Source organism: Leptonotus elevatus, chromosome 20 (assembly GCF_054856555.1).
Source record: "Leptonotus elevatus isolate MCC_2025b chromosome 20, RoL_Lele_1.0, whole genome shotgun sequence".
NCBI classification, from domain to species: Eukaryota; Metazoa; Chordata; class Actinopteri; order Syngnathiformes; family Syngnathidae; genus Leptonotus; species Leptonotus elevatus.
The window spans coordinates 13200755-13225670 of record NC_141258.1 but is presented as its reverse complement, the minus strand read 5'-3'; the positions used below and the strand labels follow the sequence as shown (position 1 = coordinate 13225670).

The 24916-nt window shown below is 37.6% G+C and overlaps 1 protein-coding gene across 6 annotated transcripts in view; it reads right to left on the bottom strand.

Moving 5' to 3' along the window:
* Positions 1 to 24916, bottom strand: part of shisa6b (shisa family member 6b) — an 87891-nt gene that overhangs the window by 14154 nt on the left and 48821 nt on the right. For 2 of the 6 annotated variants that reach the window (XM_086063838.1, XM_086063840.1), the window contains exons 5-7: positions 16581 to 16619; positions 4083 to 4145; positions 1344 to 1364 (exon numbers count right to left, since the gene is read on the bottom strand). In XM_086063838.1, the coding sequence (XP_085919964.1) occupies positions 1344 to 1364; positions 4083 to 4145; positions 16581 to 16619 (123 nt within the window). The remainder of the gene's footprint in view (positions 1 to 1343; positions 1365 to 4082; positions 4146 to 16580; positions 16620 to 24916) is intronic. The other 4 variants (XM_086063839.1, XM_086063842.1, XM_086063841.1 and 1 more) reach the window with 3 other exon arrangements.

Sequence of the window (24916 nt, the reverse complement as noted above, 5' to 3'; positions counted from 1 at the left end):
AAAGTAGACAAATATGTTTACCAAATATGGTTGTATCTTGTGACATTGAAACCGTAATTTGATAGTAATTCATGAAAGTTATTTGAAGTTAAAAAGATGTACTACACAACAATATAAGAGTACATAAAAGTGTAAAACACTGAGTCATCAATTTCTGTTGCGGTAATATTTCTGCCACTAGGTGGTTTTAGCGTTTCATGTTGGATGTTGGTGAGAGGAACAATGCATTTCTCATTTCAAATTAAGAGCAAAATTTATTAGGACATGAAGCAACTCCTACATGGACTCCTGCACATTTTGTTCATTGTAAATTACAACTAGACCACAGTCACGACAAAGACGCAGCTTTCCTGCAAAGGAACCAGAAATAACGCTGGTGATGTTACATTAACTATCTTTCGGAGTTGCTCAATAAAAGGCGCCTCACACTCAGATCTAAAGAGCAAATGACTTGGAGTCGCTCCAAGTGGCAAGGCGGGCATACACTCAGCTCTTGGCTGTCAAAAGGCACTCGAAGTGCCCATGCAGACCCCTTTGAGAGCTGTTGCTCAGTGCTAACTGCTAACCGGCAGCCAGTCTCGTCCAGCTCTAATCATTTTTGCTGTTGCCTTATTTTTAGTTACGCAACTGTGCACATTACCTGTTGAACTAAACCTACTTGTACCCACAGCAAATGGAATTCCCAAATTGGTCAAATTAGACATTAAAGACACAAACAAACAGGATTATCCTATCACACTGCAATGTCTCATCCCCAAACACACAGTGTGCATGTGAAAACCTACCGAACTCCCAGGCAGATGTGTAAAAAGGCTTGTTCTATGACAAGAACAATGAATCCTGAAACAGATGGTGTGAAACCCACAGAGACCTGACCCCTACATCATCCAAGCAGTTTGGCTAACATGAAGAGACAGAAACAAATGTGACCCAAAATCCACAGATGAAACGAGGCTTGAAAATACCACCATGGAGATTTTGTTTTTGTTTGTTTAATTTATTTTAAAGGTGGAATTTGTCATTTTTTTGGTAACAATATGTTGCCTTAATCTGTTTTTTTCAAAGTATCCCAAATGAATTCCGTTACTCATGGAAGTGTACACCAAGAAGGGAAGGAGAAAATGTTTTTGTGGGATTTGATAACCAAAAGAACAATCTGAAAACTGCCCTTGCCTCGTCTGAAAGCTTTTTGGCTTGTGCACTACAGCCTACATTATTCATCTGGTTCCCTGGGTCGGACATAAACACCGTGCGTGCATCCATACCAAACAGCACATTTTTATTTAGTGGAAGAACACATGTGGTGTGTATGGGGACACAAATGCCATTTCAGTTTAACTTACCACGCCTCAATGATCGGTGGGCTACCAAAACCAAGTAGAAAAAAATAAGTTCAGTGACATGTTGATGATGACACAAACAGAGGCTACTTCATATTCAGCATTCAGCACAGCTTGCGACGAGTCGCCCCTCAGAAAAAGGAATTTAATCACTTTTTTTTTTTTTTTATCTCCAAGGCTTGTGATAAAGGAAGTGCAAATGATGTGCATTTTCTGTGCTATTTCCTGCATGTTTGTCACAGGCCACTGGGGATTTCTTGGCAGTGGACTTTATCTGGGGGAAAAAAACCTTGAGTGCTTAAATTTGAAGCCTGTTGGAGAGTCTTCTATCAAGGTTTTTGTATTTGATGTGTTGTTGGAATTGACTTTTCAGTTTTTACATACAAGTAAAATGAATTTTCCTTTTGGTTACTGGGTTGTGTTATTGTGTCTGTTACCCTTTCCCTTAAATCTAAACTTTACCCAGAATAGTCAATCTGAATTTGCAAAAATTGATTTTAGTGACGGAAACCAAATAGTGACAATTCAGCCTTTGACTGAGCATCTTTGCTTTTACCTATTGATAGTCAAGGGGATATAAAGGTTGGGATATGAGGTTCACAGCAAATGCAGGATCTAACAACATAATTAAATATTTTTGTAAAATGAAAAAATAAATACCTAGTGTAAAATCCTGTGTATAACACTCATTTAAAAATAATAATAATAAAAGATCCCAAATCAAGGGGTCCGGGGGTAATTATACAGAGGGCTTAAAAATAAACTGCCCCCCCCCCCACACACATTTTTGCCAGTACTTAGACAGTACCTAGGTGTCGTAAAAATTAAATAAATATAGCACTGAGTTGTAGTGCATTTCAACTGTAACTAAATCAGCTTCACGCACTGTAACTAATGGTGTCAAATTTAAGGCCTGGGGGCCAGTTGTGGCCCGCCACTAACTTCCATGATTCTTGCTTAAATCTCTACCAAAACTTCTAAATGTCTCATGTATAAATCATAAAATACAAATATTGCAAGCGATTTGCTATCCCTTTTACAGTAAACAATAGTAGCAAATTATAGTATTATCCTTGACGTCCAACGTCAAAACTCGCATCAGTTTTTTGTGAATATGTAATAATATGAGGAGATTAAACATTTGTATGGTTTCACAGCCATAATGACCCTCTGCGGAAAACCCTAACTACCAAGTGGCCCGTGACAACAATGAGTTGCAGTAATCAGAGCAAAGGGTGGCTACTTTGAAGAAATTAAAATCTAAAACATGTTTTCAGTTATTTCACCTTTTTGTGTTAAGTACATAACTCTACGTTTTCATTCTTGGTTTTGATGCCTTCGGTGAGAATGTATAATATAAATAGTAATGAGAATAAAGCAAACACATTAAATGAGATGTGTGTGTGTGTGTACTGTACAGGGCTGTGCTGTCCATCTGGCATACAGGGCAGATGCCCGGTGGGCCAGCGTCTTTTGGGGCTGATGCAGTGCTTTTTAGTTAATGTTTTGCTCCATTTTACCCCAAGAGACTTTCTCACAATTTAGTGGGACTAGTCCATTAATCCATTTTGAATATACTGTAGACAGTAAACTGAACCAACATTAGTCAAAATATCAGTGGCAGAATAATGTGTTAGACAGGTAAGGTAAGGAGTCGGGCCGGTGGGCTTAAATCAAAATGCCAGGGCCATTTTTTTTGTGCCAGCCCAGCCCTGGTACCGTATATTCATATTACTCACTCTAATAATAAAAAATACCCACAAATTGGGGACGGTATTATACATGGGATTTTACAGTAACACATTTTTAAGGGTGATTTTGGGGTGGTGTATATTATACATGGATGTGTAATGTTATGCACGGGATTTTACGGTATCACATTAAAAAATGTTTTATATATATATATCTTTATTAAAACCTTATTCTTGCACCTCTTGCAACCTTAATCTTTGTACAGTGTAGGAATGATTTAAAAGGAAAAATGAATTGTGAAGCCCAGGCCTCAAGTACTGTGTTCACTCCCAGCCATTTTCACTGAAGCAACCCCCTCTAGGCTGTTTTACTGGATTTTGACTGATTTTGCAAGGCCCACAGAATATTGTGTTCTATTGCTATAAAAACATGGAATCTACCAAAAGAAAGATTAGAGTATCTTCTTTCACCAGGGAAAAAAAGTATGAGCTTACTTGCTAGTACAGGTATAAAAAATATATATATTGCCTGACTTGGTGGAGATTTACTCCTGCTTTCCTCTGTCTCCACTGTGTATCCTTATACAACACAGCCAATTAGTGACCACAGGGCAGCCATTAGGACAAACATGTGAGTGACAGCTGTAATAGAAAACAATTTAGCTTGATGCCCATTGCAGTGGTGCATGAGGTTACAGTGATAACTTTTGTTCTCTGATAACAGCAGGGAATGTTGAAGGTTTCATACGGCCTGTCAGCCAGGGGACGAGCTGACCCGAGCCAATTATTTTCCGAGATGGTCAGAGGCTGCTTCCTGCTCGTAACTAGGATGGGAAGCTTCAACAATTCCACACTCCAGCAAAGATAAGACCTTATTTTCAATCATAGAAAGATATACAGTGGAGTTTGAAAGGAGGGCAGCGTCGAACAGTTTTTCTGTACAACCATGTCAAGCACTGTAATCAGGTTAATGGCCAGGCCCCTGCCTTTATGTCAGACAGTGAGCTGTGAATTGACATGAATATTCCCATCCCCTTCTAGTTTGTCTTACCATTCTTAGGTGTGCGTATGGGGCTACCAAGAGCCACATGGTTATAGTTGTGCTGATGGGTACCTGCAATGACAAAAGCAATGACAGATCTGTTCAGTGTTCATGAAAAATGCTCTGTATCGAAGCTAATACAGAGTGTTAGAAGCATGAGGATGACATGAAAGAGATAATTCACAACAAATATGCCAGGCTACCAGTGTTGTTTTGGTGAATTAAAATGGAATAGGGTTTCCTTCACCATTTCAAAAAATAAGTCATTAAAATGCCAAAGCAATGTTTCACAGTTGTTTGATTAGAGTGTGAAATATCCCTTTAATTTTAAAATAAAAAACAGTCATGGACACAAAATAAAAACGTAAAAAGTAAAGCAAGATGTGTATATCTGCAAAAGGCAGAGTCCACAATAAGTATCCTGCAAAACAAGGTTACGAACATGAAACCATTCCAGGCGAAAGAAAAGTTTCAAAAGATGAGGCTTGCAAACAAGAATTGGCTCTTTCTGTTTTGCAACATCGTAAACGTTGTAAAATATAACAGTAAAGAAAACACAAAGCTATTCAAAAACTATGAATTTCAAGTCCAAATATGAATGTACAATCTCAAAGAGCATGGAAACACCAATGAAACACAGCAAATAGAACAACTCTGTCAGGCATACATGATTATCGAGGATGCTGGCATTATACAGTGTTATAATAATATCAATTATATTTGTATGCACTTTTTGGTACTATTTTAAACAGAGGTGGGCATTCCGTCAAAAAAAAAAACTGCCCAAGCATTATTTTTTTATAATGAACAAGTTATACATAATATAAGAGGTTTGATTGATTGATTTTGATTGATTGATTGATTTTGATTGATTGATTTTGATTGATTGATTTTGATTGATTGATTTTGATTGATTGATTTTGATTGATTGATTTTGATTGATTGATTTTGATTGATTGATTTAAAACATCTAAGGAAAACATAATAATAATAATCACTTAAAATATACATTAAAAAAAGAGAACCCCACTGAAAACGATAATGTCGACGAAACGTCTGTTAGTCAAAGCAATGATGGATTGGTAGGGAGGAAAATATTGACTTGCAAAAAATATGTTCTGTTATGACATCCAGTTCCGGGTTTCCCCAGGCATCTCGTGATGGATCTTATTCAAAATCTATAAAAATACTCATTTAGAATTTTTTATTTTATTTTTATTTTTAAATAGAATAACTTACAGGAATAACGTTGCTTTGGTGGTGGTATGGACAACACTTGCTTATGGTAATGTTTTTTTTTTTTTAAATAATAATGATTACTACTTTTTTCACTGTAATATTTTCACCATTTTTGTCCCCACATAATTTTACTTTTTTTTTTTTTAAATTGTGCTGACAAGGATATATCTGTTGTATCTTGCAATTTGGGTTTTTATATGACTTTACACTTTTTATCTCTTACTGGAGGGATATTTTCCATTAAAAAGTGTAGTACTTTACCTGCTTATATATTAGATATGATGTTAGATAAACATAGGACAAAAAAAAAAGGCCTGACTCAGCAAGAAGTAGCTTAGCGTTTAATTGTCTCTGCTCAGTGCTTATATTGTAAAAGGTAGTGTTTTCACATCAATTGCAGAAAGCAATCAAATATGACATTATTTCTTGCTAAACAGCCGCAAGTGACCGAGAAATGGATGTTGAAGATATTACTATACACCAATAGTGCTTCTTATTTTTTTTAAATTGCAATTACAATTGTTTCTCTTATTTTCACCTTGTATTACAAAATACGGCCATTAAATTGGGTGTTTTTTTTTTAAATAAATTAAAAACTAATTATATGTTTTCATGTAGGCCTACTGTATATTGCCATTTTCATTTATCTTTTAAAGGGGCAATGTGTATGATTTGGTGTCATATAGTGGTGAACTAATAGAATGCAATAATTTTTAATCACGCACATTACGGTGCCTCAGGGAGACCACACTTCACAATCCTACCATTAATTATTATTTGTAGTGAGCGAGCAGCCCGGTGAGCAGGAGCAGTGGGACCGGCGAGCAAGAGTGGCTAGGCAAGAACTAGCTGGAGCGGCTAACAAAAACTAGCCTGAGCGGCTAACAAGTGGTTATCGGGAGAAGCTAGCGAGAGCAAAGCACAAGGAGACAAGCGGGAGCCCAAATCACAGGACTCAGTGACCACCACCTGGCAGGCGTCAGCTGTGGAAGGTAAGCAGTGACCGACAGAGGCTTAATACTTTTATGAAGTTTTTCTCCGTCGGGTATCTGTAGCAGAAAGATGGCGACGAAACATGTCAGCGCAACCTATGTAATATAATTAGCAATTACCAGACCTTTATATTTAAAAAATGCATGTTTAGCTCACTAGTATGGATAGTTACCCCCTTGTTGGATCATAATCTAGCCCTAACATGTTGGGTCAAATCCTCTACCCAGTGCACTGGGTTAGCTATTTCATCCCACTTGGATTACTTTTGACCCAAATATTTTGTGATATTATCTTAAAGGTAGTAGTACGTGTATATATAGTATAGCACATGACTGTATCTCTGGTTAATTAAAAACCTTATTAGTACTCATTATGCAAAAATAAACAAGTGCCAAATGTGTTTATTTGTCTACTAAGCAAGTTACTGTTTAAAGAGTGGTACATCATTACCTCTCTCCCTGTGCTACTCTGCACACATGGCAACAGTATAATCAGCACTAACAGTCTGCTGTGTTGCCGTGTGGGAAGCACGGCGGCTTTAATTTGCACTTAGAGAGTAAACAACGGTTTCCCTAAATCATCCATCGTCCTACTAGGTTTGCAGTCAACAGGCAGAGTGCAGGCTCGGCTGGACACCGCAGAGTGGAGGTGCTTTAGAATGAAATATGGGACCTTTAGCAAGCCCATTGCTCTAAGAAAGTTGATGAATGACAGTTATTCTCAGCGGTGTGTAGGAATGCGCGCACGCTTGCCATTGTAGGTTTGTATGTCTGAGCGAGAGGGAGAACAGATAGATGGAGGACCCCGTTGTAGAGAGTTGCGCTGGCGACACTTCATTTGCTATCTGCTGCTGTGCCTGTTTAAAAATACATTAGAGCCAAGTGCTGAAACATCCATTTACATCTGTCAAACAAGTGACAGAGGAAAGGGAAGCCAGGCGCTCTCATATCATGCGTTTCAATATTTGCTCCGTGTTTGGAGATAGATGGCATGTGGATTCATAATGCTCCTTTGCTGTTTCCCCCCCTTTTGAAACTTACATAGAAGAGATTATTAGATTTGGGTGCAGAATTAGAATGTCATTGTCGGTTACTATATATAGCGTAGCAAAATATATTCTACAACAAATTTGGAAAAGTTGAAGGAACAGAAGATGATATTTTTCATACGATGCAAGAACCATACTCAACATGAATGCAAAAGTCATATAAAACAAAGCAACAATATATTTTCCTTTCTACAAGCATGCATTGAGTTTCCCAGCTTCAACAGTAAATGTTTTTTTAATATTATAATTATTGTTCTTTGGAGACATCATAAATATATTACCCTCGTTATTATAATAAGTATTATCATTAGTCATACATATTAGTATATTGTAATGGGATTTAACCATAACAAATTATCCTGCTGTACTGCCATTTTGTCCACCTACACAACATTATATACTTGCCCAAATAAGCTAAAGGATATTTGACATTTATTATTCATTTATTTGTTATTATTTGTATACTATGTTGATTCGCTAGTTAATTTTTTAATTATAAATTAGTTTATATATTTGTATTTAGAGGTCATTGTATGAGTGAAATTTCAGTGCACACAACCATTAAATATCCATTCTCTGAGCAATTTATCCCCACTAGGGTCATAGTGATATGTTAATGTTACTTAATATTATTGGACCAATTTATCTGATTTGTATTGTATGTGAACTCAACTATTACAAATACGTACAGTTAATAGGGCATTTTTTGTTGACCTAAGTCTGTTTTTAACTAATTTTTGGGTGCGGAATCTAAAACTGATATCAGTTTTTCTCTATCACGTCAAGTTTTTTTTTTTTGCTATAGAATCCCCGCTTTCCTAAATATTTTGAAATAAATGTGTACCGGTATGTACTATGCATATCAGTAAAACACTAAGGTGGAATAGTTACACTCTTTGAAAAAGAAAAAGAAAAAGAAAAAACTGCATAAAATAAAATAAACTTACAATGTTATGCCCATGGTTGGATGGTCAAGAGTCAAATGCAGCACTAAACTTCTTAATTCCTACTTTGCTAGCTTTCTGTTTGCAGATATTAATAGTACTGACCCATTGGAAGCTGCACACACCACTCACCACTTTTGCCTAATTGTGACTGCACAAACAAGTATATACTATAGACGAGTACACTCATAATCAGCTCTCCTTACTACAGTCTTACTACAGCCAATAAGTGGAAGTTTGCTTATCTGAAGGGTAAGCTGTGGAGAAAAAACTTGAAGTGCGAGAAAAAAAGTAGCTGCAATTTTGGAATCCGCATGTCAATTTTAGATTTAATCAGCATCAAAATCAATCCAATAGATTTTTTTTGTCTTTCTCCAAATTGTTCCCTAGTGTAATGTAATGTAAGTGGCAGTTTAGCAGTGCACTTTAGCTGGCTCTAAAGCTACTGCAAGTATGTGAATAAAGGTTACGTCTGATAGAGATTATAGAAGCAGCAAAGACCAACACTTGACGGTATCTGCAAATTCACTCTTCTCTGTGTAAGCTGTTTGTCTAGCCCGCCTTGTGTAATCTAGACACAAAAGCCGATTTGTAGATTTGATTGGCCTGCAATAGATGTGACAAACAGAACCTCTAATATTTCTTTAGTAGACTTGCCTGCTTTCCATCATCTCAGCTCAGACTTCTGAATCCCTTTGAACATACATAAATACAAACGTTTTGATGAAAATGAGAAATCCGATAACTATTTGGAACATATTTTTTTTACTCTTAACACATCCTCATTAAGAACATAAAATGTGTGTTACAGATTATCAGAGGTGAGTAGTAACGAGTTACATTTACTCTGTTACATTTACCTGAGTAACTTTTTGAAACAAAATGTACTTCTAAGAGTAGTTTTACCACACAATACTTTTTACTTTTACTTGAGTAGATGTGTGAAGAAGAAAAACTACTCTTACTCAGCTATATTATGCTACACTAAAGTCGTTACCTGCCGCCCCATTTACCGTATTTTCACGTAAGCACTCCACTTGACTGACTGTGTGGGAGCATTTCCGCGGACACGTATATACAGGAAATGCGGCTCTGGTTAAAGACTGGCAGGCATGATGAGAACCCTGAAGAGTCAACTGAAAAGTTACGCCTCAATTTGTGAATGAATTGTGCATGCTTAGGCCAGTGTGTCTGCTCGCACTTTTGTTCAAACTCCCAAAAATTATATATTTTTAATTTTATGATTTTAAGATGCCACTATTTGCTCATTGGCTATCCAGAGAAGGGACTTCCAGAAAAAAATATGTCTCACTAACAGCCTGAATAGCCATGTTCAGCCCTGCTGTAATCTGGGGTCTAATTCGATATACAGTATTCAGTATGAGTGCCTGCATAACACCTGACCTCTGAAAGCCATAAGGTTACTTAACATCTCGATACATCATGGCTGCCTCCTTGAGCTGGCATTTGAAAATCACCTTCACGCTGCCTGTGTCAACCCGCATGAAGGTAACGAAAAGAGGCTAAGCATGAAGGCCGGTGTCCCTCTGTGTCTATTACTTATTGCCATCATCATCATCATTAGATCAAATGGCTGTGGTTTAATCATATAGCTGATTAATGGTGATTGACGTGCTTTCCAGATTGTTGGGTTAAACAGGGTCGCCATCTAAATTGCTAAATGGATGTTTTCTATCACTTCGCTTAGGTCGCAGCTGTGTGTTTGCAGATGGTGTCAGTCAAAATGCAGAAGCTGAATTAACTGTAAACCTATCATGGCGCGGCGGCGATGTTCCGGTGTTCCACTGGGTAGCATCACCCAATGATTACTCATGCCATTTCTTACGTATAACCGCTTCTCTTGCAACCGCCTTTGCATAATAGCATCCAGATGGCACACAAGTGACTCAGTAATCTGACATTTTATGTGCTATTTTGTTCCACATCACATCTATATACAGTACTTGGGAGGCACGCTGAGCCGGCAACGAAACACCTTTAGCCTTGTGCCAAGGTTAACTACGCGGTTGTAGAATTGATTATAACAGCACGCTTGAAGGTACTGCGGAAACCAGATCATTGATCTGGGAATTTGCATTCAAACAAACAGCTTGCCTTGGTGTTGACGATTCAAATGTGTGGGTGTGCATTATTGTTCTTTTGGAGATATTGCAAAGGAAGTCCTGAAGTAATAATAAAAAAATACATTAAAAAAAAGAGTAGCATTTTCATAGTAGTAGTAGTAGTAGTAGTAGCTAGAGGCTTGTAGGACCAGATTTTAACCAGGGCCAGACCGTTTACATTACAGGTGTCAAACTCAATGTCTGGGGGCCAGCAATTATTTTGTGTCACCTTCCACGGTTCTTGCTAAAATTTTAAAAATATTCTGAATGTCATATGGAGACGTAATAACATCTTATTATTTTTGTTACCAAGCAAATTCGGAAGAGGATTAGGGACAGTGAGGAGAGAAAAAAAAAGGTTCTAACTTTATTCTCAGAACTTTGACTTTAAAGTGAGAATTCTGACTTTATAGTGAGAATTCTGACTTTAATCAAAGTCAGAATTCAAGTCATTCTGACTTTAAAGTGAAAATTCAGAGATTAAAGTAAATAGATTCCGATTAAAGTCAGAAGTCATTCTGATTTTAAAGTCAGAATTCTGAGATTAAAGTCAGAATTCTGAGAATAAAGTCAGAACCTTTTTTTTTTCTTCTCACTGGCCCTAATCCTCTTCTGTTGTATTGTTGTAACGGTGTACTTTTATTCTTGAGGTCTAATTTAAAAGCCAATGTGTTGTGCAATTGTGCAAATAATATGAGGAGATTAAAAATGTGAACATTAAGCACTTTTGAACATATCTGAATCTTGTAAGCACCACCCGCTTCCATATATGTCCTACTAGTTAGTTCACTGTAAGATCCACCGTCTCCATCTCTGTTCCAAACAATTCAGGCCCTTGCCCGCCCTTAAGATGAGTTACTTTTTCTTCTTTATATTCAGTACTTTTTATCGTACTTGATTTGTGACCTTTGTAAAGCTTTGTCATCTCCCCAGCCTGCCAGTTTTAATACTTTCTATTGAGTTGTTGCCTGTCAGGTGTATTTTTTTGTTTTTGAAGTTGTTTCAAGATATTTTTGAAATGCAATAGTTTGCGCAAAGTGTAAAGGTGTTCTGTCAAAGGCGGGGTCCATCAGTGTGATGAAACATATTTTCTACAGGGATTGTGAACACACTCTGAGACGGCCTGCCTCTGGATGCATTTGCGGTCAAATAATCAAATGGAGTGATCTGTCGTATGTGTAAAGAGCTGAAAACATAAAAAGTTTTAAAAGTTTAGGTTACTTTCACACCTATTTTTAAATGCCACAATTCATTGTTAATGTCTATCAATTCCATAAATTGCCACACTGGCTTACAGCTGAAAAAGGGTTTTCCAACGCAGCTGACAAATTCATTAGTGGTCAAGCTTGAATTTACTGGCCTACTTAAAACCCTGGGGGCCTGTAAATCCCCAAAATGTTTTTATTTTATTTTATTTTAGTTTCACCTCAAGGTATGATATTAATATTTAGTATTGTAACAGTGTAAATCCTGTGAACCAGATTTTAAGATTTGAATATGCATGAAGTGCTTCTATTGCTTTTCAGATGTAGGCCATATATAATTGTCAAAACAACGATGATGAGGACAGAGAGGCGCAACACAATGAAAACTCTAAAGGCTTACTGTCTCAGTAATAACAACAATGGAGAAATGGCAGTTAGGTCAAGGTAAAAAAATATTCTGAAGGAAAAACAATACTAGAGCCAGAGGTGTGTCTAGCCCACTTTTAGGGGTGCTGAAACACCCCTAAAGTGCCTCCCTCCCTCAAATTTTTATAATATTTTTATAATATTTTGACAAAAATACACCATCACCACCATTTGATCCACCTCACCCTTCACACCTCTGCTTTGGACCCCTTTATGGTCTTTGTAGCACTCATAGACCTGTATGTAGCATCCTTAAACGTATGACCCTTGAACCATCTCTGAGAACACACCTCTTTTAAACTGTTAAAAAAAATTGTGAAGCACTGTGTTTGTTTGTTTTATGGCACATACAAGCAGAATATGGTGGAGCGCTAGGATAAAATAAGACAAAGGGGCAACTGTGGGCCAGTGACCACCTTTCAGGCTGATTCCTCAGTGCTCATCTCAGATCTATCAGAGCTTTGCTCGGGTCTCCAGAAGCCGCAGCCCTACCATCCCATTAGCTCTGTCAAGTGGAGCTGTTTGGTTTCTGAACGGCCCAGAGAAGGTGGAGGTTTTACTGAGCTTTTACAGTGTGTGTTTAAAGTGTGTAAAGCATGAATGTGGTTGCCTGTGTCCCACTGGTTCTGTTGACAGCCTAGTGACACTCGCACACCCGTGGCCTCCTCTCGCAGGAAAAAGGAAAGGGAAACCACCATGGGCTTGACATTTAACAACTGACAAAGACTGTTCCACATTTTAACGCAGAATGCTAACTACCATAATAGCGTCAGTTTGGAGGGGGACAAAGCCTGAGGCCCCTGGGTAGTAGCAGCTTGCGCTTCCTGATTGATATCCTGAGCAGAGCGCATTGATCATCTGTAGATATAAAGTATTTCCAGATGGTTCTGCTTCTAGGTTTATCTAACACTCATATCTACTAATGAAAAAAAGCAATGAACAGACATTCTAAATGAGCCCAACAGCTATTCAACTCCGATATCATTATGCATTCATAAGTGCATTCTGTAATGAGCGTCAAATGAGCCACAGATTGCAATGCTCTCACTGCCATCCAAGTGCAATACAATCCCACTTTGGCCTGTTTCTGTACTCATTTCCAGTAAGTATTGCCCTTTACCTCATAACTCACAATCACCCCCAAGACACCACAGGCCAAGTGGTTACTTGACATAGCCATGCCTCTCAATCTTGACAAATGCACTCTGATAGTCTCAGCAGGGATGGGCAAGGGCAAGAGGTTGAGGCGGACTTCATACCAGTTCATTTTGAAATGTGATTCGCACTGAACCCATGTGGTCTGGTGTGACCCTGTATGTTACAAGGCAATAAGAGATCCATTTTATTGAAGCCAAGCTTTATGATTCATACAGAGACAGCATGCTTTCACTCTGTTCCTACACCTCAAAGCTGAAGTGACACACTTTTTGTACAGGTAATGATATTTTGTGGAAATCAAACAGTGTGACACTGTGATATTGTCGTCTGATGTGCCATAGAGAACCGTACGTCACGTGACTATTTCTCTGAACACGCCCCCTTGCGGCAGTAAAGTAGCAGCGATGTGTTAATGGACTCGATCGGTGAAGAGGGCTAAAGCTAGCATTTATCCGTCAACTTTCCGCCCAAGAGTATTGACAGTGACTTTGATTAAAAGGAAATAATATATAAGTCTTGCAGTGTTATTGAGGTACTGTAAAAAGTCTTCTGTATGGTGGTCTTGGTAAGTTATTAAATTCAACTGTATAATATCTATAAAACCGTAGCAGCACAAATCACGAAACAAATTATTTCCCCCACATTTTGCGTGTGGTAACAGCATCTGCTGATTTAGCCACCATGTACAAAGTGCATTATTGGCTATGCATTGGTTCCTCTTTTGGTATCCTGGAGCATGCTCGATCCTTTTTTTGCCTCTTCTTGTTGTGGCACCTGGTCCACAACAGCTGTCAATCATTGTTTAAGTGTGGCGTTTGTCGTTTATGCAAAGTGCCAGACGCGTTTTCTATGCTTCAAAAATGGCTTTGATAACGCCCATTTTGGGACGCGTGATATCAACATCCGGATCTCTATTGTTGGATAAATGTTCTTATACCGTATAGACCTGTACATATTCAGAAACAAGTTATGCCTTCCAACAGTTGATTGACATACCAACAGACTTCATTTGCGGACTGTTGAGAAGCAGACGTCCTTTGCGTGGAGGACGAGGAAGAGGTAGAGGAGGGTCCGTATATCGTGAGCAAGGATAAGCACAGATTTATCTGATGTCTTCTTAAAATAAAAGAAGTAACATCATCAAAACTGCCTTTATCCATGCCTTCATAGACCAGACCTCCTCTCCACCGAGATGCACAGTAGAGCGCACACACCATTGCGGTTAGGACAGTCATTTCAAGTTGACTACACAGAAAATACTCCAGTTAAGCAGATCAAAAACATACAGCTCATATATACGCGTACAGAGCAGTGAAAAGGGACCCGTTGGGTTTTAAGGCACAACATGATGAAAAAAAAAATACAATGTAGGCCAGTTGCAACAAACATCAAGCGATACAATGTATTATTTGCATTTCATTTATCTGTTTTGTGAGATGCTTCTTAATTAGCCTCTTACACAAAGGCATTTTTTATCAGAAACAAACACAAATTATTATGGTGGTATTCATCACAAAGTTTTTTTTTCCAAAACAAGCCCGAATCAGTAGGTCACTGACTGAAACAGAACCTCATAGTGGTGTAACAGTACATACCATATGTGTATTTAAGAACAGCATTGTCGCTTTGCACGCATTTTAGATTACAGTGCGTGAACAGCGCACATTTGCAATCACTTCAAAAGTAATGGCAGGAAATACAAACAGTCCAGTGGTCTACTTTGATGGCTGCAGAAACATCAAATTTGTCAAGGTCATTAAAGACTCCATGTTTAAAAACAACAATGACAATCACCTTTTGTATAATTTGTACCAGAATGTTGGCGCAAAATAAATATTGCACAGTTTTCAGAGTTCAGTCCACTAAAACACAAGAACTAGGCAAAGTACACAGCATCTACACTGTGGAACACAGTTTTTGTTGAATTTGTTCTGACAGCTGATTTTAACTGATTTTTGGGTGCCAAATCCAAAACGGATCTCAGTATTTATATTTATGTCAAGTTTTTCTGCTATAACATGCCATTTTTTCATTTTAATCAGCATAGCAATCTAACTCAACAGATTTTGCCCCCCAAATGATTCCGCAGTGTTGCCTTTGTGCGTGCATTTGCATAAGACTCCATTAGATTGTATTATACTTAGTATGTAATATTAACAGTGGTGAACTTTTTATACTTATGTGCCAATAAAAATAAAGTGATGTATGAAGTGCAACTGCAAAGAAACTCACCTTTGCATTCCCCCATGCCATTTCAAAAGTTAAGATGTAGTGTTTTGTTTTGCATGAACAAAATTGACAGGAATTAACTTTTGTTGATACTCCGACATTAAGGATGATGTAATGTTACTTAAAAGTGTACGCTCAATAGAAGGTTATACGATAGCCGTTTCACCCTGAAATTTATTTCCTACAGGACATTCTGTTTTAGAGAAAACAACAATTGCAAGCGACAAATGTCACTGAATGAATTCAGTTTGACCTTCAAAATGTCACTTTAACATGAACATTTTTGTAGTAGATTTACTTTTCAACCAATAATGCATTTTTCCTCTTGAAATACAGGTAGCTTTTTTGACCAATTATACCTCTGGACTGAATTTACTAATTTCATGGCGGTTACACATAATCATTGATAGCAGTTCTGTATTCTGTCATTCATCTCATTTCTCTATTACTTGTAAGATATTTTTAATGTTGCCGCTGACGATTTCTCCTATTTATTTATTTATTTATTCAATATTTATTTATGAGTAATTAATAATATATTAATTAAAATATATCCATATATTGTATATTATACGTTAGGATGGGTAGCTATTATGTACTTACGTAGCTAAACCAAAGCGTGACCAACGCTATCGAATATGAAATTGATCAAATTTGGACCACCTGACAGCGATGATAAACGTGTGTCATTTGATGTTTTATTATAGTATATGTCAACCTTTTGGAGTACAAAGGTACTGTGGGCTGGACTGCTAATGACATGTAATAAGATGGTGTTGAGCTGTAAGAAGAATTATAGGTTCTGGCTTAACCTCTGCTAATGAAAATGGCCAGTGAAGGGTTTTTATTAGTAGCGTATGTACGGTTACACCCCAAGAACAAGAGCACAGGGACAAAGCTTTCACATGTTCATCCTTATCATACAGACAGGAGAGCTAGGAATACACACAGTAGGCTAGCGGCAATGCACGACAATTTACACTGCAGGTATAAGCTGCCTCCAAACACTCTCAAAAGGTTGAATCCCAAATTCAGGTTGGGGATTTTAGTTTTAAACACTTTTAGGCTAGATTCAAGAATAATGTATATAGTTAGTGATTAGAGGCAACTTTGACCGTTTAACAAAGAACAGCCATCCCTACCATGTTGACTCTGGGAGCGGACGGGCCAATGTTTTTCTCCTAGAAAACAGAACCAAGCGTTTTTCTATTAGATGATTCTGTGTGTACGATAATTAAACAGGCAATTACAATCATAACATTTAACAGAGAGTATTTAAAAACAGGGTTAAGGAACACAATTGCACAAAAAAATTTGAAAAGAATTGTATTTATCTTTTATAAGCAAAAACTAATAACAAACACATCAAACATTCAACAGTTATTCCAAAAAAAAAATAATCCAAATTTCCCATTGGAAGTTTTCAGAAATGTAACAGAAATATTGAAGAACATTTTGTGCTCCTTAGTAATCCTATGTAAAGTACATTTAATCAGAATATGTAAAAAGAGCGTGATGCAGATGATGATTGTATGTGAAGATTTAATTTTGCCGATACCACTTGACACCATGACACAGCATCAAGTGGCCATCCTTATTCACGAAACGAAAAGCACACACTTCTTCTGCTTGCTAGCTCGTCTCACGCTCTTACTCTCTCTCGCTTCTCTCCCTATCCAACCCACCTACCACACACACAGTCGCAAAGAAAATGGAGGCGGTGTTAAAGTGAGTGACGTCCATGCTTTCTGACACAACACGGCTCCAGCCATGCGGTACTTTGATCCGTCTTTATCGATTAGCCATCACGTTTTTCCATTTTGCCTTCCTCCCACACAGAAGAGAGGCGTTCCCAAACACCGGCTCCGAACAATACGCACCTTAAACCCACTGACCAAATAAACTGCTACATTAATGACAAGAGGAGGTAGGCGTGTTGAGAAACTAAAGCAGTGCTGCAAATAGGCATGAATTTCAGATTTTACACATGAGTGTACTGATAAGAGTGGGAGGTTTATGGAATCCCTTGTGAGAGAAACATTCAAACAGCACGTCAGCATTTTAATGTAAAAGCACACAATGGATTGGTGCATGCCAAGAGAGTACTGTAATGTAACTATACACTCTTTATCTTCCTCCAATTCAGCTATAGACCTCAATTACAGTCACATAGGAGCATAAATTTTTTCTTGGATAAAAATGGCATATTTAACTCATAAAAAACAAATCTTTAAATCTATTTACTTTCTAATCTCCCTAGACAACTCTCTCCTTCTCTCTTTTTCATGTTTAGTGTAGTACACACCATGTCAGCGCAGCACAGTAGTCAGGTTTCCATCCAATTGTTTTAAAAATTTGATGTGAATTTACTGAAAATGCGCAAAACAGACATGCGATTTATGCCGGTTTCCATCTGTTCTTCTTTTGTGAATATTGAGAGGGGACTTCGCCGCTGTAGGTGGCGGTACACACCATAGAGATGTGATCCACCAGTACTAAAAGCAGGAAGCGACTGCTCCGTGCGATGACGTCGTATGAGTTTGCTTTTGTAATTCTTGATAAACCGCAGCGTTTCTGTGCTTTTTTCCTTCTAAAATTGCATTAATATTCGCTTATTTAATTAATTCAAAAAAGATTTATGTTTCGTCATCCCTCCAAACATACCTTACTTTATCGTCCGCCATTGCTTTGTTACTACAAATGTACAGGTGACGTAATATCAGGTCAAAATGTGTGTATCCGGGCTTGTCAGCGCAAAACCTGTTTCCATAGCCAAAATTCGCATTTTCTTTTTTACGATACACTTCAAAATCCACCCCCTCTAGTAAAAACTTGTTTTGCGAATTTTGGTCCCTTTTTCAAATTTCTAACGTTTTCATTCAGTTTTATTTTCGCATTTCTTGAAAATTTGAATAAAAATGGGTGGATGGAAACCCCACTACTGACTGCTTGTCATCCTCTTCATAGGCCGACTGGCTGATTACAAGTTTGAAGACACCTGTGATGCTAATTAGACACACCTTGAATGAACATGTCCTTACGGACAAATTATTTTCAATCTTTTATAGGAGCACCATCATTTTTGTCCAGGCCTGTTTCATGTGTTTTGAAAATATTTCGCTTGAATTACAAATAAAAAGCAATATCAGATTTTCATTGGTTAATTTTCATTACATTTTTTAAAATCTACTATTAGTTTGGTCAGATTCAAGTTAAATCTGTGACCAATGTGTTGTTACAGGTTTTGCTAGTGTTTGTGTTTCAAGTACTGCTAATATACTGTGCTTGTTGATACACTTTAATGGTATATTTATGTCCTATGAAATACGTTGGAACCTTGACACCTGCTGTCCGCGTATTTATGAATAAAATACATTTGACTCCCACCAAAAATTTCTGAAGACTTCATTATCTGTTTGCACCCCGATCAAATTCAACAAAATTGCGTTAGATTAGCGATCCATCCTGCGACGGCACTTAGACGTGGTCTGAGCAGGTTTAAAGTGTAAGAGACACAACTAGGATGAATTTTAATATGTTTTCGTGAACAATACAATATACACGAGAAAACGAACAGCTCATCGAATCAAAACATAATCAGTATTTTATTATTTTTAAATTACCTGCACAAAATCTGCGTAGTGGCATTCTCGCTGTTTCTCACTGTATGTCACACTCAGTTTGGCTTTGAGATCTACCAGTCGCGGTAACACGGTGCACTCCACCTCCAATAAGTCGCGAAATGAAAAACGGACAATTTCATGAATGTATAAAACCCACCGTACGCCCGGACAGGATTTAAAAAAGTGGACCTTTGGACTTTCCTTATTTTCTGCAGTCTGATATGAATGGCAGTCACTCACTGTGGTTAGGTTAGCATCAGGCCATTAGCTAACAATGCTACTCTCGCTAGCTTCGCTGCTCATGACTGACCAGTGACAGCTGTGACGCATTATTTCAGGGATACTGGGTGTAACGCTGTCTGATATGAATAACAGCAGTCGTGGTTAGCATCAAGACGTTTGGCGAAAGACTCGTCTATTTACTACCTGATAGCTTCACTGTTAATGAACGACCAGCACCGGTTGTAACACTGGTTATTAGATGAATAACAAAATACGGACAATCCATAACACTTAAAGATGGTAAAGCTCACTCCTCATTTGTTACACTACATATCCATTTGAGCTTAGCTGTCAGTATAATACAATCAGACTCTGTACTATGTCTACAAGATTGATCAAATTATGAGGCATGTTTTGTGTGACTTTTCTGCATTAAATACTACTATATGTCCTTGGCTTTTGTGCACTGTGAGACTCCTACAATTAAACAATAAAGACAGATCGAGCAACTTATGAAATTATCTTTACTTCTACTCTTTCTTATACATTATTTTTGGGTGATTTTGTCTCATGTGTCATACAGTTTAGATTGACTTTCTGCCACCAAATTGTCACTCCGCCAGGCGCATCTCCAACAACATGCCCTCTGCTGAAGCGGCACGCCCAGCTTGGCAGAGATCAGTCTGCCAAATGGGAAAACACACAAAATTAATCGTGTACTTATAAGAAAATCACAGTGCGCTGGCATTTGTACCCCGATACAGATCTACAAAAATAGAGCTCTCAATTTTGTCCATCCATTAATTGCCTTTGTCCGCTTTAGGGTACATGGATAACTGGAGAGTATCCCAGCTTACTTTGGGGTGCAAGTCCTGGACCTATATCAGCTTCCTGGAATCAATTGCATTTAAACACAATAGAGTGCCAACTGACGCAGAACTCAAGCCAAAATGCAAATTCACTTTGTTATTCTATTCCAGCCAATAATCCATTCATGCCTTGTTATGATTTAAAAAAATGATATAAATAATATAATACTAGAACAAGGATAAAGTATTGATAGTTGCAAAATGTTTTCCCAGAAGACACCTTGCCATTTCCTGCATTCTTTGCTTGCTCCGTCTTCAATTCTGGTGGCTTTATCAAAAGGAACAAAGGGGACAGGGAATCCCTGCAGGATAGGATAGGATAGGATATGTACTAACTAAAATATGCCAAATTTAAGCAGACTACATGACTTACTGATCCAGTTTTTGTCTTCTACATATTATTTTACCACATTACAGTATTTACTATTGATTATAAATTTAGTTTTCTTTTTTTTCGAGAGAGAGAGTGATGTCAATTTCGACACTTTGTCCTTACGCTCGACCGTCTAAAAAGAGCTGACTTTTTCAGTTCCCAATTGGATCCTCAATGTGTCTGCTGCAATATACGCTTTTTAACAATTTTTTTTGTACTGGTCTATAAAAATTCAAAAATGTTGTCTTGCCCAAATGTCCAAATTTGGACACTTTTTTTTTTTTTACCTTAGCAGCATGCAGTGTCTCAGCAGTGCTCTTTTTTCTCTCTCTTGCTCCATTTTGTGTGCTCAGACTGCTGTGTGTCTGTAACCTTCCCCTTAGCCCTTCTGCTTTGTGTCGACACACATCTTGACCGATCATGAGGCTTTTCCAGAAAGAAGACAATTCAAACCAACAAATTGGCTTTCAACCAGAAACTGCTCCATCGTTCACTTCCAAGAGCCTCCTCTAAGAAGTAGATAGTTCGTGAGCGACACATCACTATTACTCACATTACGCCTATAAGAAACATTAATCATTTCCTCCTATCTCAGTAGTAAACAGTATATTTGCAATGTGTGTCGTTTCAGCAAATAGTTCCTTGTTATTGAGATACGCTGCAGGAAGATTCTACATTTTACTTTAATTCTGCAGAAACAAACAATCGTCTCATTTCAACAGGACTGCCACGTAAAGCAGTCGTTTATTTTGACATGTAATTTTCCAGAAAGCCAGAGAGTAGAGATAAATCCAAAGGTGACTGCAGAGGGATGAAATTCATAAAATTCAGACTTCTGAGGCTGGGTTACAAATGGCACACATTTTATTGGAGGCTCCACTGTAAACAAGCCTGGTAGTGCTCCTTAATTGGAACAGCACTTTGATGTTACAGGCACCTTCACATAGTGGGCTTGTTGCCTTAGCAGAGACACCCATTGCTGCATAACAAAAAGGGATAGACAACTGTAAGAGCAGCAAACAAGTGAGCACTCCCTAACCCAATGCAAGCCTACTCGTCTCTAAGGTTGCCATTCAAATAGGAAACATTAGCTAAGACACTCAGACCAACCTAAAGGTGCTACTGCATTTCCATCTATATTCATAAACCTCTCCCTTACAAATTGAATCTGCTAGGCTAGCCAATCTTGTCTATGTACCATTGTACCATTCCATACAGTATACAACTGTACAGTACTGTATGTGTGTTTGCTGAACCAGAAAATTCAGCAAAATAAATTGGGTGACTCCATCCCTGAGCAGTGATGTAGCTTTGGTTTACACTATCTGTGTATGTATGTGAATGGAAATGAAGATATGCGATGAGCCAAAGAGTTATTTCAGTCTGCATTTATAGGTTCCATAATTTATCAAGTTGTATGGATGCACCTCACACTGCCAATATTGGATAGCTATTTCTTTACAGAAAACCGTCAGCTATTGTAAATTTAATTTCAATTAAAAAGTCAAAGTCCCACAGTATCATGATTATGTAAGGTAACTTGTACAGTATATAGCCTATTACAGTATTTGATTGTTTTGTTTTGATAGTGTCAATTTTATTTCCCTTTCATAAAATAATCTGTTAGTATATACTATTAGGTTGCTTGCATAAAATGTTTATATCCAGTATCTGAAGACGAAACATGCTAACATATGGTAGGGCAAGTAAGTAGGTTAAACAATTGGCAGCTAAAGCTAACTGCCTTTTTGTTGTCTTTTAGTTCACAAAGGTATCAGTGATGAAAGGCCAACATGGTGCTGACAGTACAACTAAAAGACACATGGTTAGCTTCAGCAGTCAATTATTAGACATTTTCAGTTAGCAACTTTAGCAACATATTAATTCCATTTATGTTTTATTTAAAGTCAAACAGTAACTCAGGATTCAAAGATAACAAAGGAGGAACCTTCATCCACCTTATACAGTATGTGAGTATTGTGTACATTGTATGTCGTGTTCTATAGCCATTGTGGAAAGCATTGATTCCATCCATCCATTTTCTTAACCGCTAATTCCTCACCATTGAAGACAATTTCTATCTCACCCAGCTTTTTTATTTATTTTACTGTGGGAAACAAAAGTAACAGTTCACTAAGATATCAATAATGAAAGAAATATAGTCTGCCTGCAGTAGCCTACAACGAAAATACATTAGCAGTTGCTTTTCTGCTGTGGTGTGATTACATATTATATCATGCTAACATATTTCTTCTTCAGGTGCTGAATATAAATATTTTCTACTAGCAACCTAGTAGTATTTTCTAACAAATTAATCTACATTTTATTTAAAGGCAAAAAATAATTCCAAATCCAAACCTAACGAAGGAGTAACACGCCCTTGTATTTACATTATAGGCCTACAGTATGTGATAATAAGTATTGTGTAAATTTGTGTTGTCTTTTTACAGCCGTTATGAAAAGTTTTGATTCCCCTAGAAGACAATTTCTATGTCACCCAACGTTTTGATTTCTTTTAATCAACACCTCACTGAGCAAAGATTCGCCGGCGTTGTATGCTTCGCTAATCACAGTGACATTAGCATATTAACAAATCAATTGGCACGACGGAGTGAATCATTCTGTACCTGTGGTAAAATACTGGGTGTAATACTCAAATGTGTGATTTGTTTCACATCCCCAACACTGAGACACACGCACACACACCATTGCTCCCCTGCTGGGTGTATTGGATTGCTATCAGTCCCTGAGAAAGCGGCTTACATAACCACGCTGCCAGCAGCACCATCCCACGTCGGCCTCTATTTTAGATGATAACATGGCTATTTGACAATGGTGCTTCTCACTTGCAGTTTATGAGGGCCAGGATACTCGTTTGTGAGTGAGTGAGAGTATTTTTCCAATAAAATAGTGCAATGAAAATAAATGAATGTGGAAATTGTTCAATCAACGTTATAAATGAGTAAAGCAGCATACTAATCTGTGTTACATATTTATGCTGATCTGGTTCGGTATTTGGCATTGTTGGGCATGGAAGCCATTTGTGACGCAATTAACAAAGCCTGAGTACAAAGTTGACTGACTTTTTTTCCTTCTTGTAGGAAGAAAAGCTTTCTTCATTAACTCGTCATTGCAAAGAGCGATCCTCCAAGCACAGTTAGAGCAGCGTGCACAGGAGAAACAAGATTATGAGACCGAGTGCAAAGATTCGATAAAGAAGGGGCGAGTCTTATTTCAGTGTTCCATAGTACCACATGATCAAAGGGGCAAATGCTGTTTTAATTCCAAGAATCATATCTCATCTCCTGTGCACAAGCTTGTTATAGAGAATTGTGCTTTAGGACAGAGAAAAAGAAAGCATAAGGAAGAACTAAATTCAAAGTACACTGTACAATACAGTGTAGTGTACACAAAATTAAAAACAGTGATTTTATAACCAACCCTGGGGTATCATGGCTCAGACCAGCCCACTTAAGTTCACAAAGTTTTTATGAAAATTTACTATTTTAGCCTTATTAGCGTAGCAATGTAAGATATCTTACCATTTCCTTTAACGATATTCATATTGTATTTGATCACAAATCAAAATTATAATTAATTGTGCTTACAAGATCTCTGTTAGCGCTCTTGCACTTGTGACTGTTATTTTGTACAGACAGGATGTAATATAGCTATGTAGTTACAGTAAGTAATACAAGGCCTACCAGTATCAATTAAAGTATTAGTCGTATATTTCTATGTAAACGTCACAAAAGCACTGTATTTGCTGTTCTCAAAACTAATCTATGAACCAGAAGAAATTAATAATGATATTTCTTCTGTTGTTTTTACGCTGGAATCGCGGCCCACTGGGCAATCACCCGGTTACCCAGATAACCTACCATTACACCAAGACGCAACATCCCAACATGTTCTACATGAGTTTTCTCTGGATTCTCTAAATGCTAGTTGTGTATTTGTTTGTGTGTTTGCTTATTTTCCAACCACGTCCTTCAACCAGTGCTGAAACTAAATCTGAATTTGGTCCCAGTGCACTACAGATTTGCAGACCACTGCTCATCATGCATTAAAATCAGTACATTGTATGTGTGACAAGCAAGAGAGCATTTACCTTTATCTTGACGTCATGTGAGACATGAGCCTAATCTTGTGAAAGTACTGTGTTTTTGCGACAAATTACATTATGTGATGATGGCCATAAATCCATATAAATGGAAATTATTGCAGAGAGAGAGTTTATATGACAAAGGATTAAAGTGATGTGTAAATATCAGTTCTTGCTGCACGGTAGACTACAATAAGCCATAATAATAAAAGAAAAATGACCAAGATGTTCACCAGAAAGTGAGCTGTATGTCGTCTTTATGTGAAGCAGTAAACTCGTCCAACAT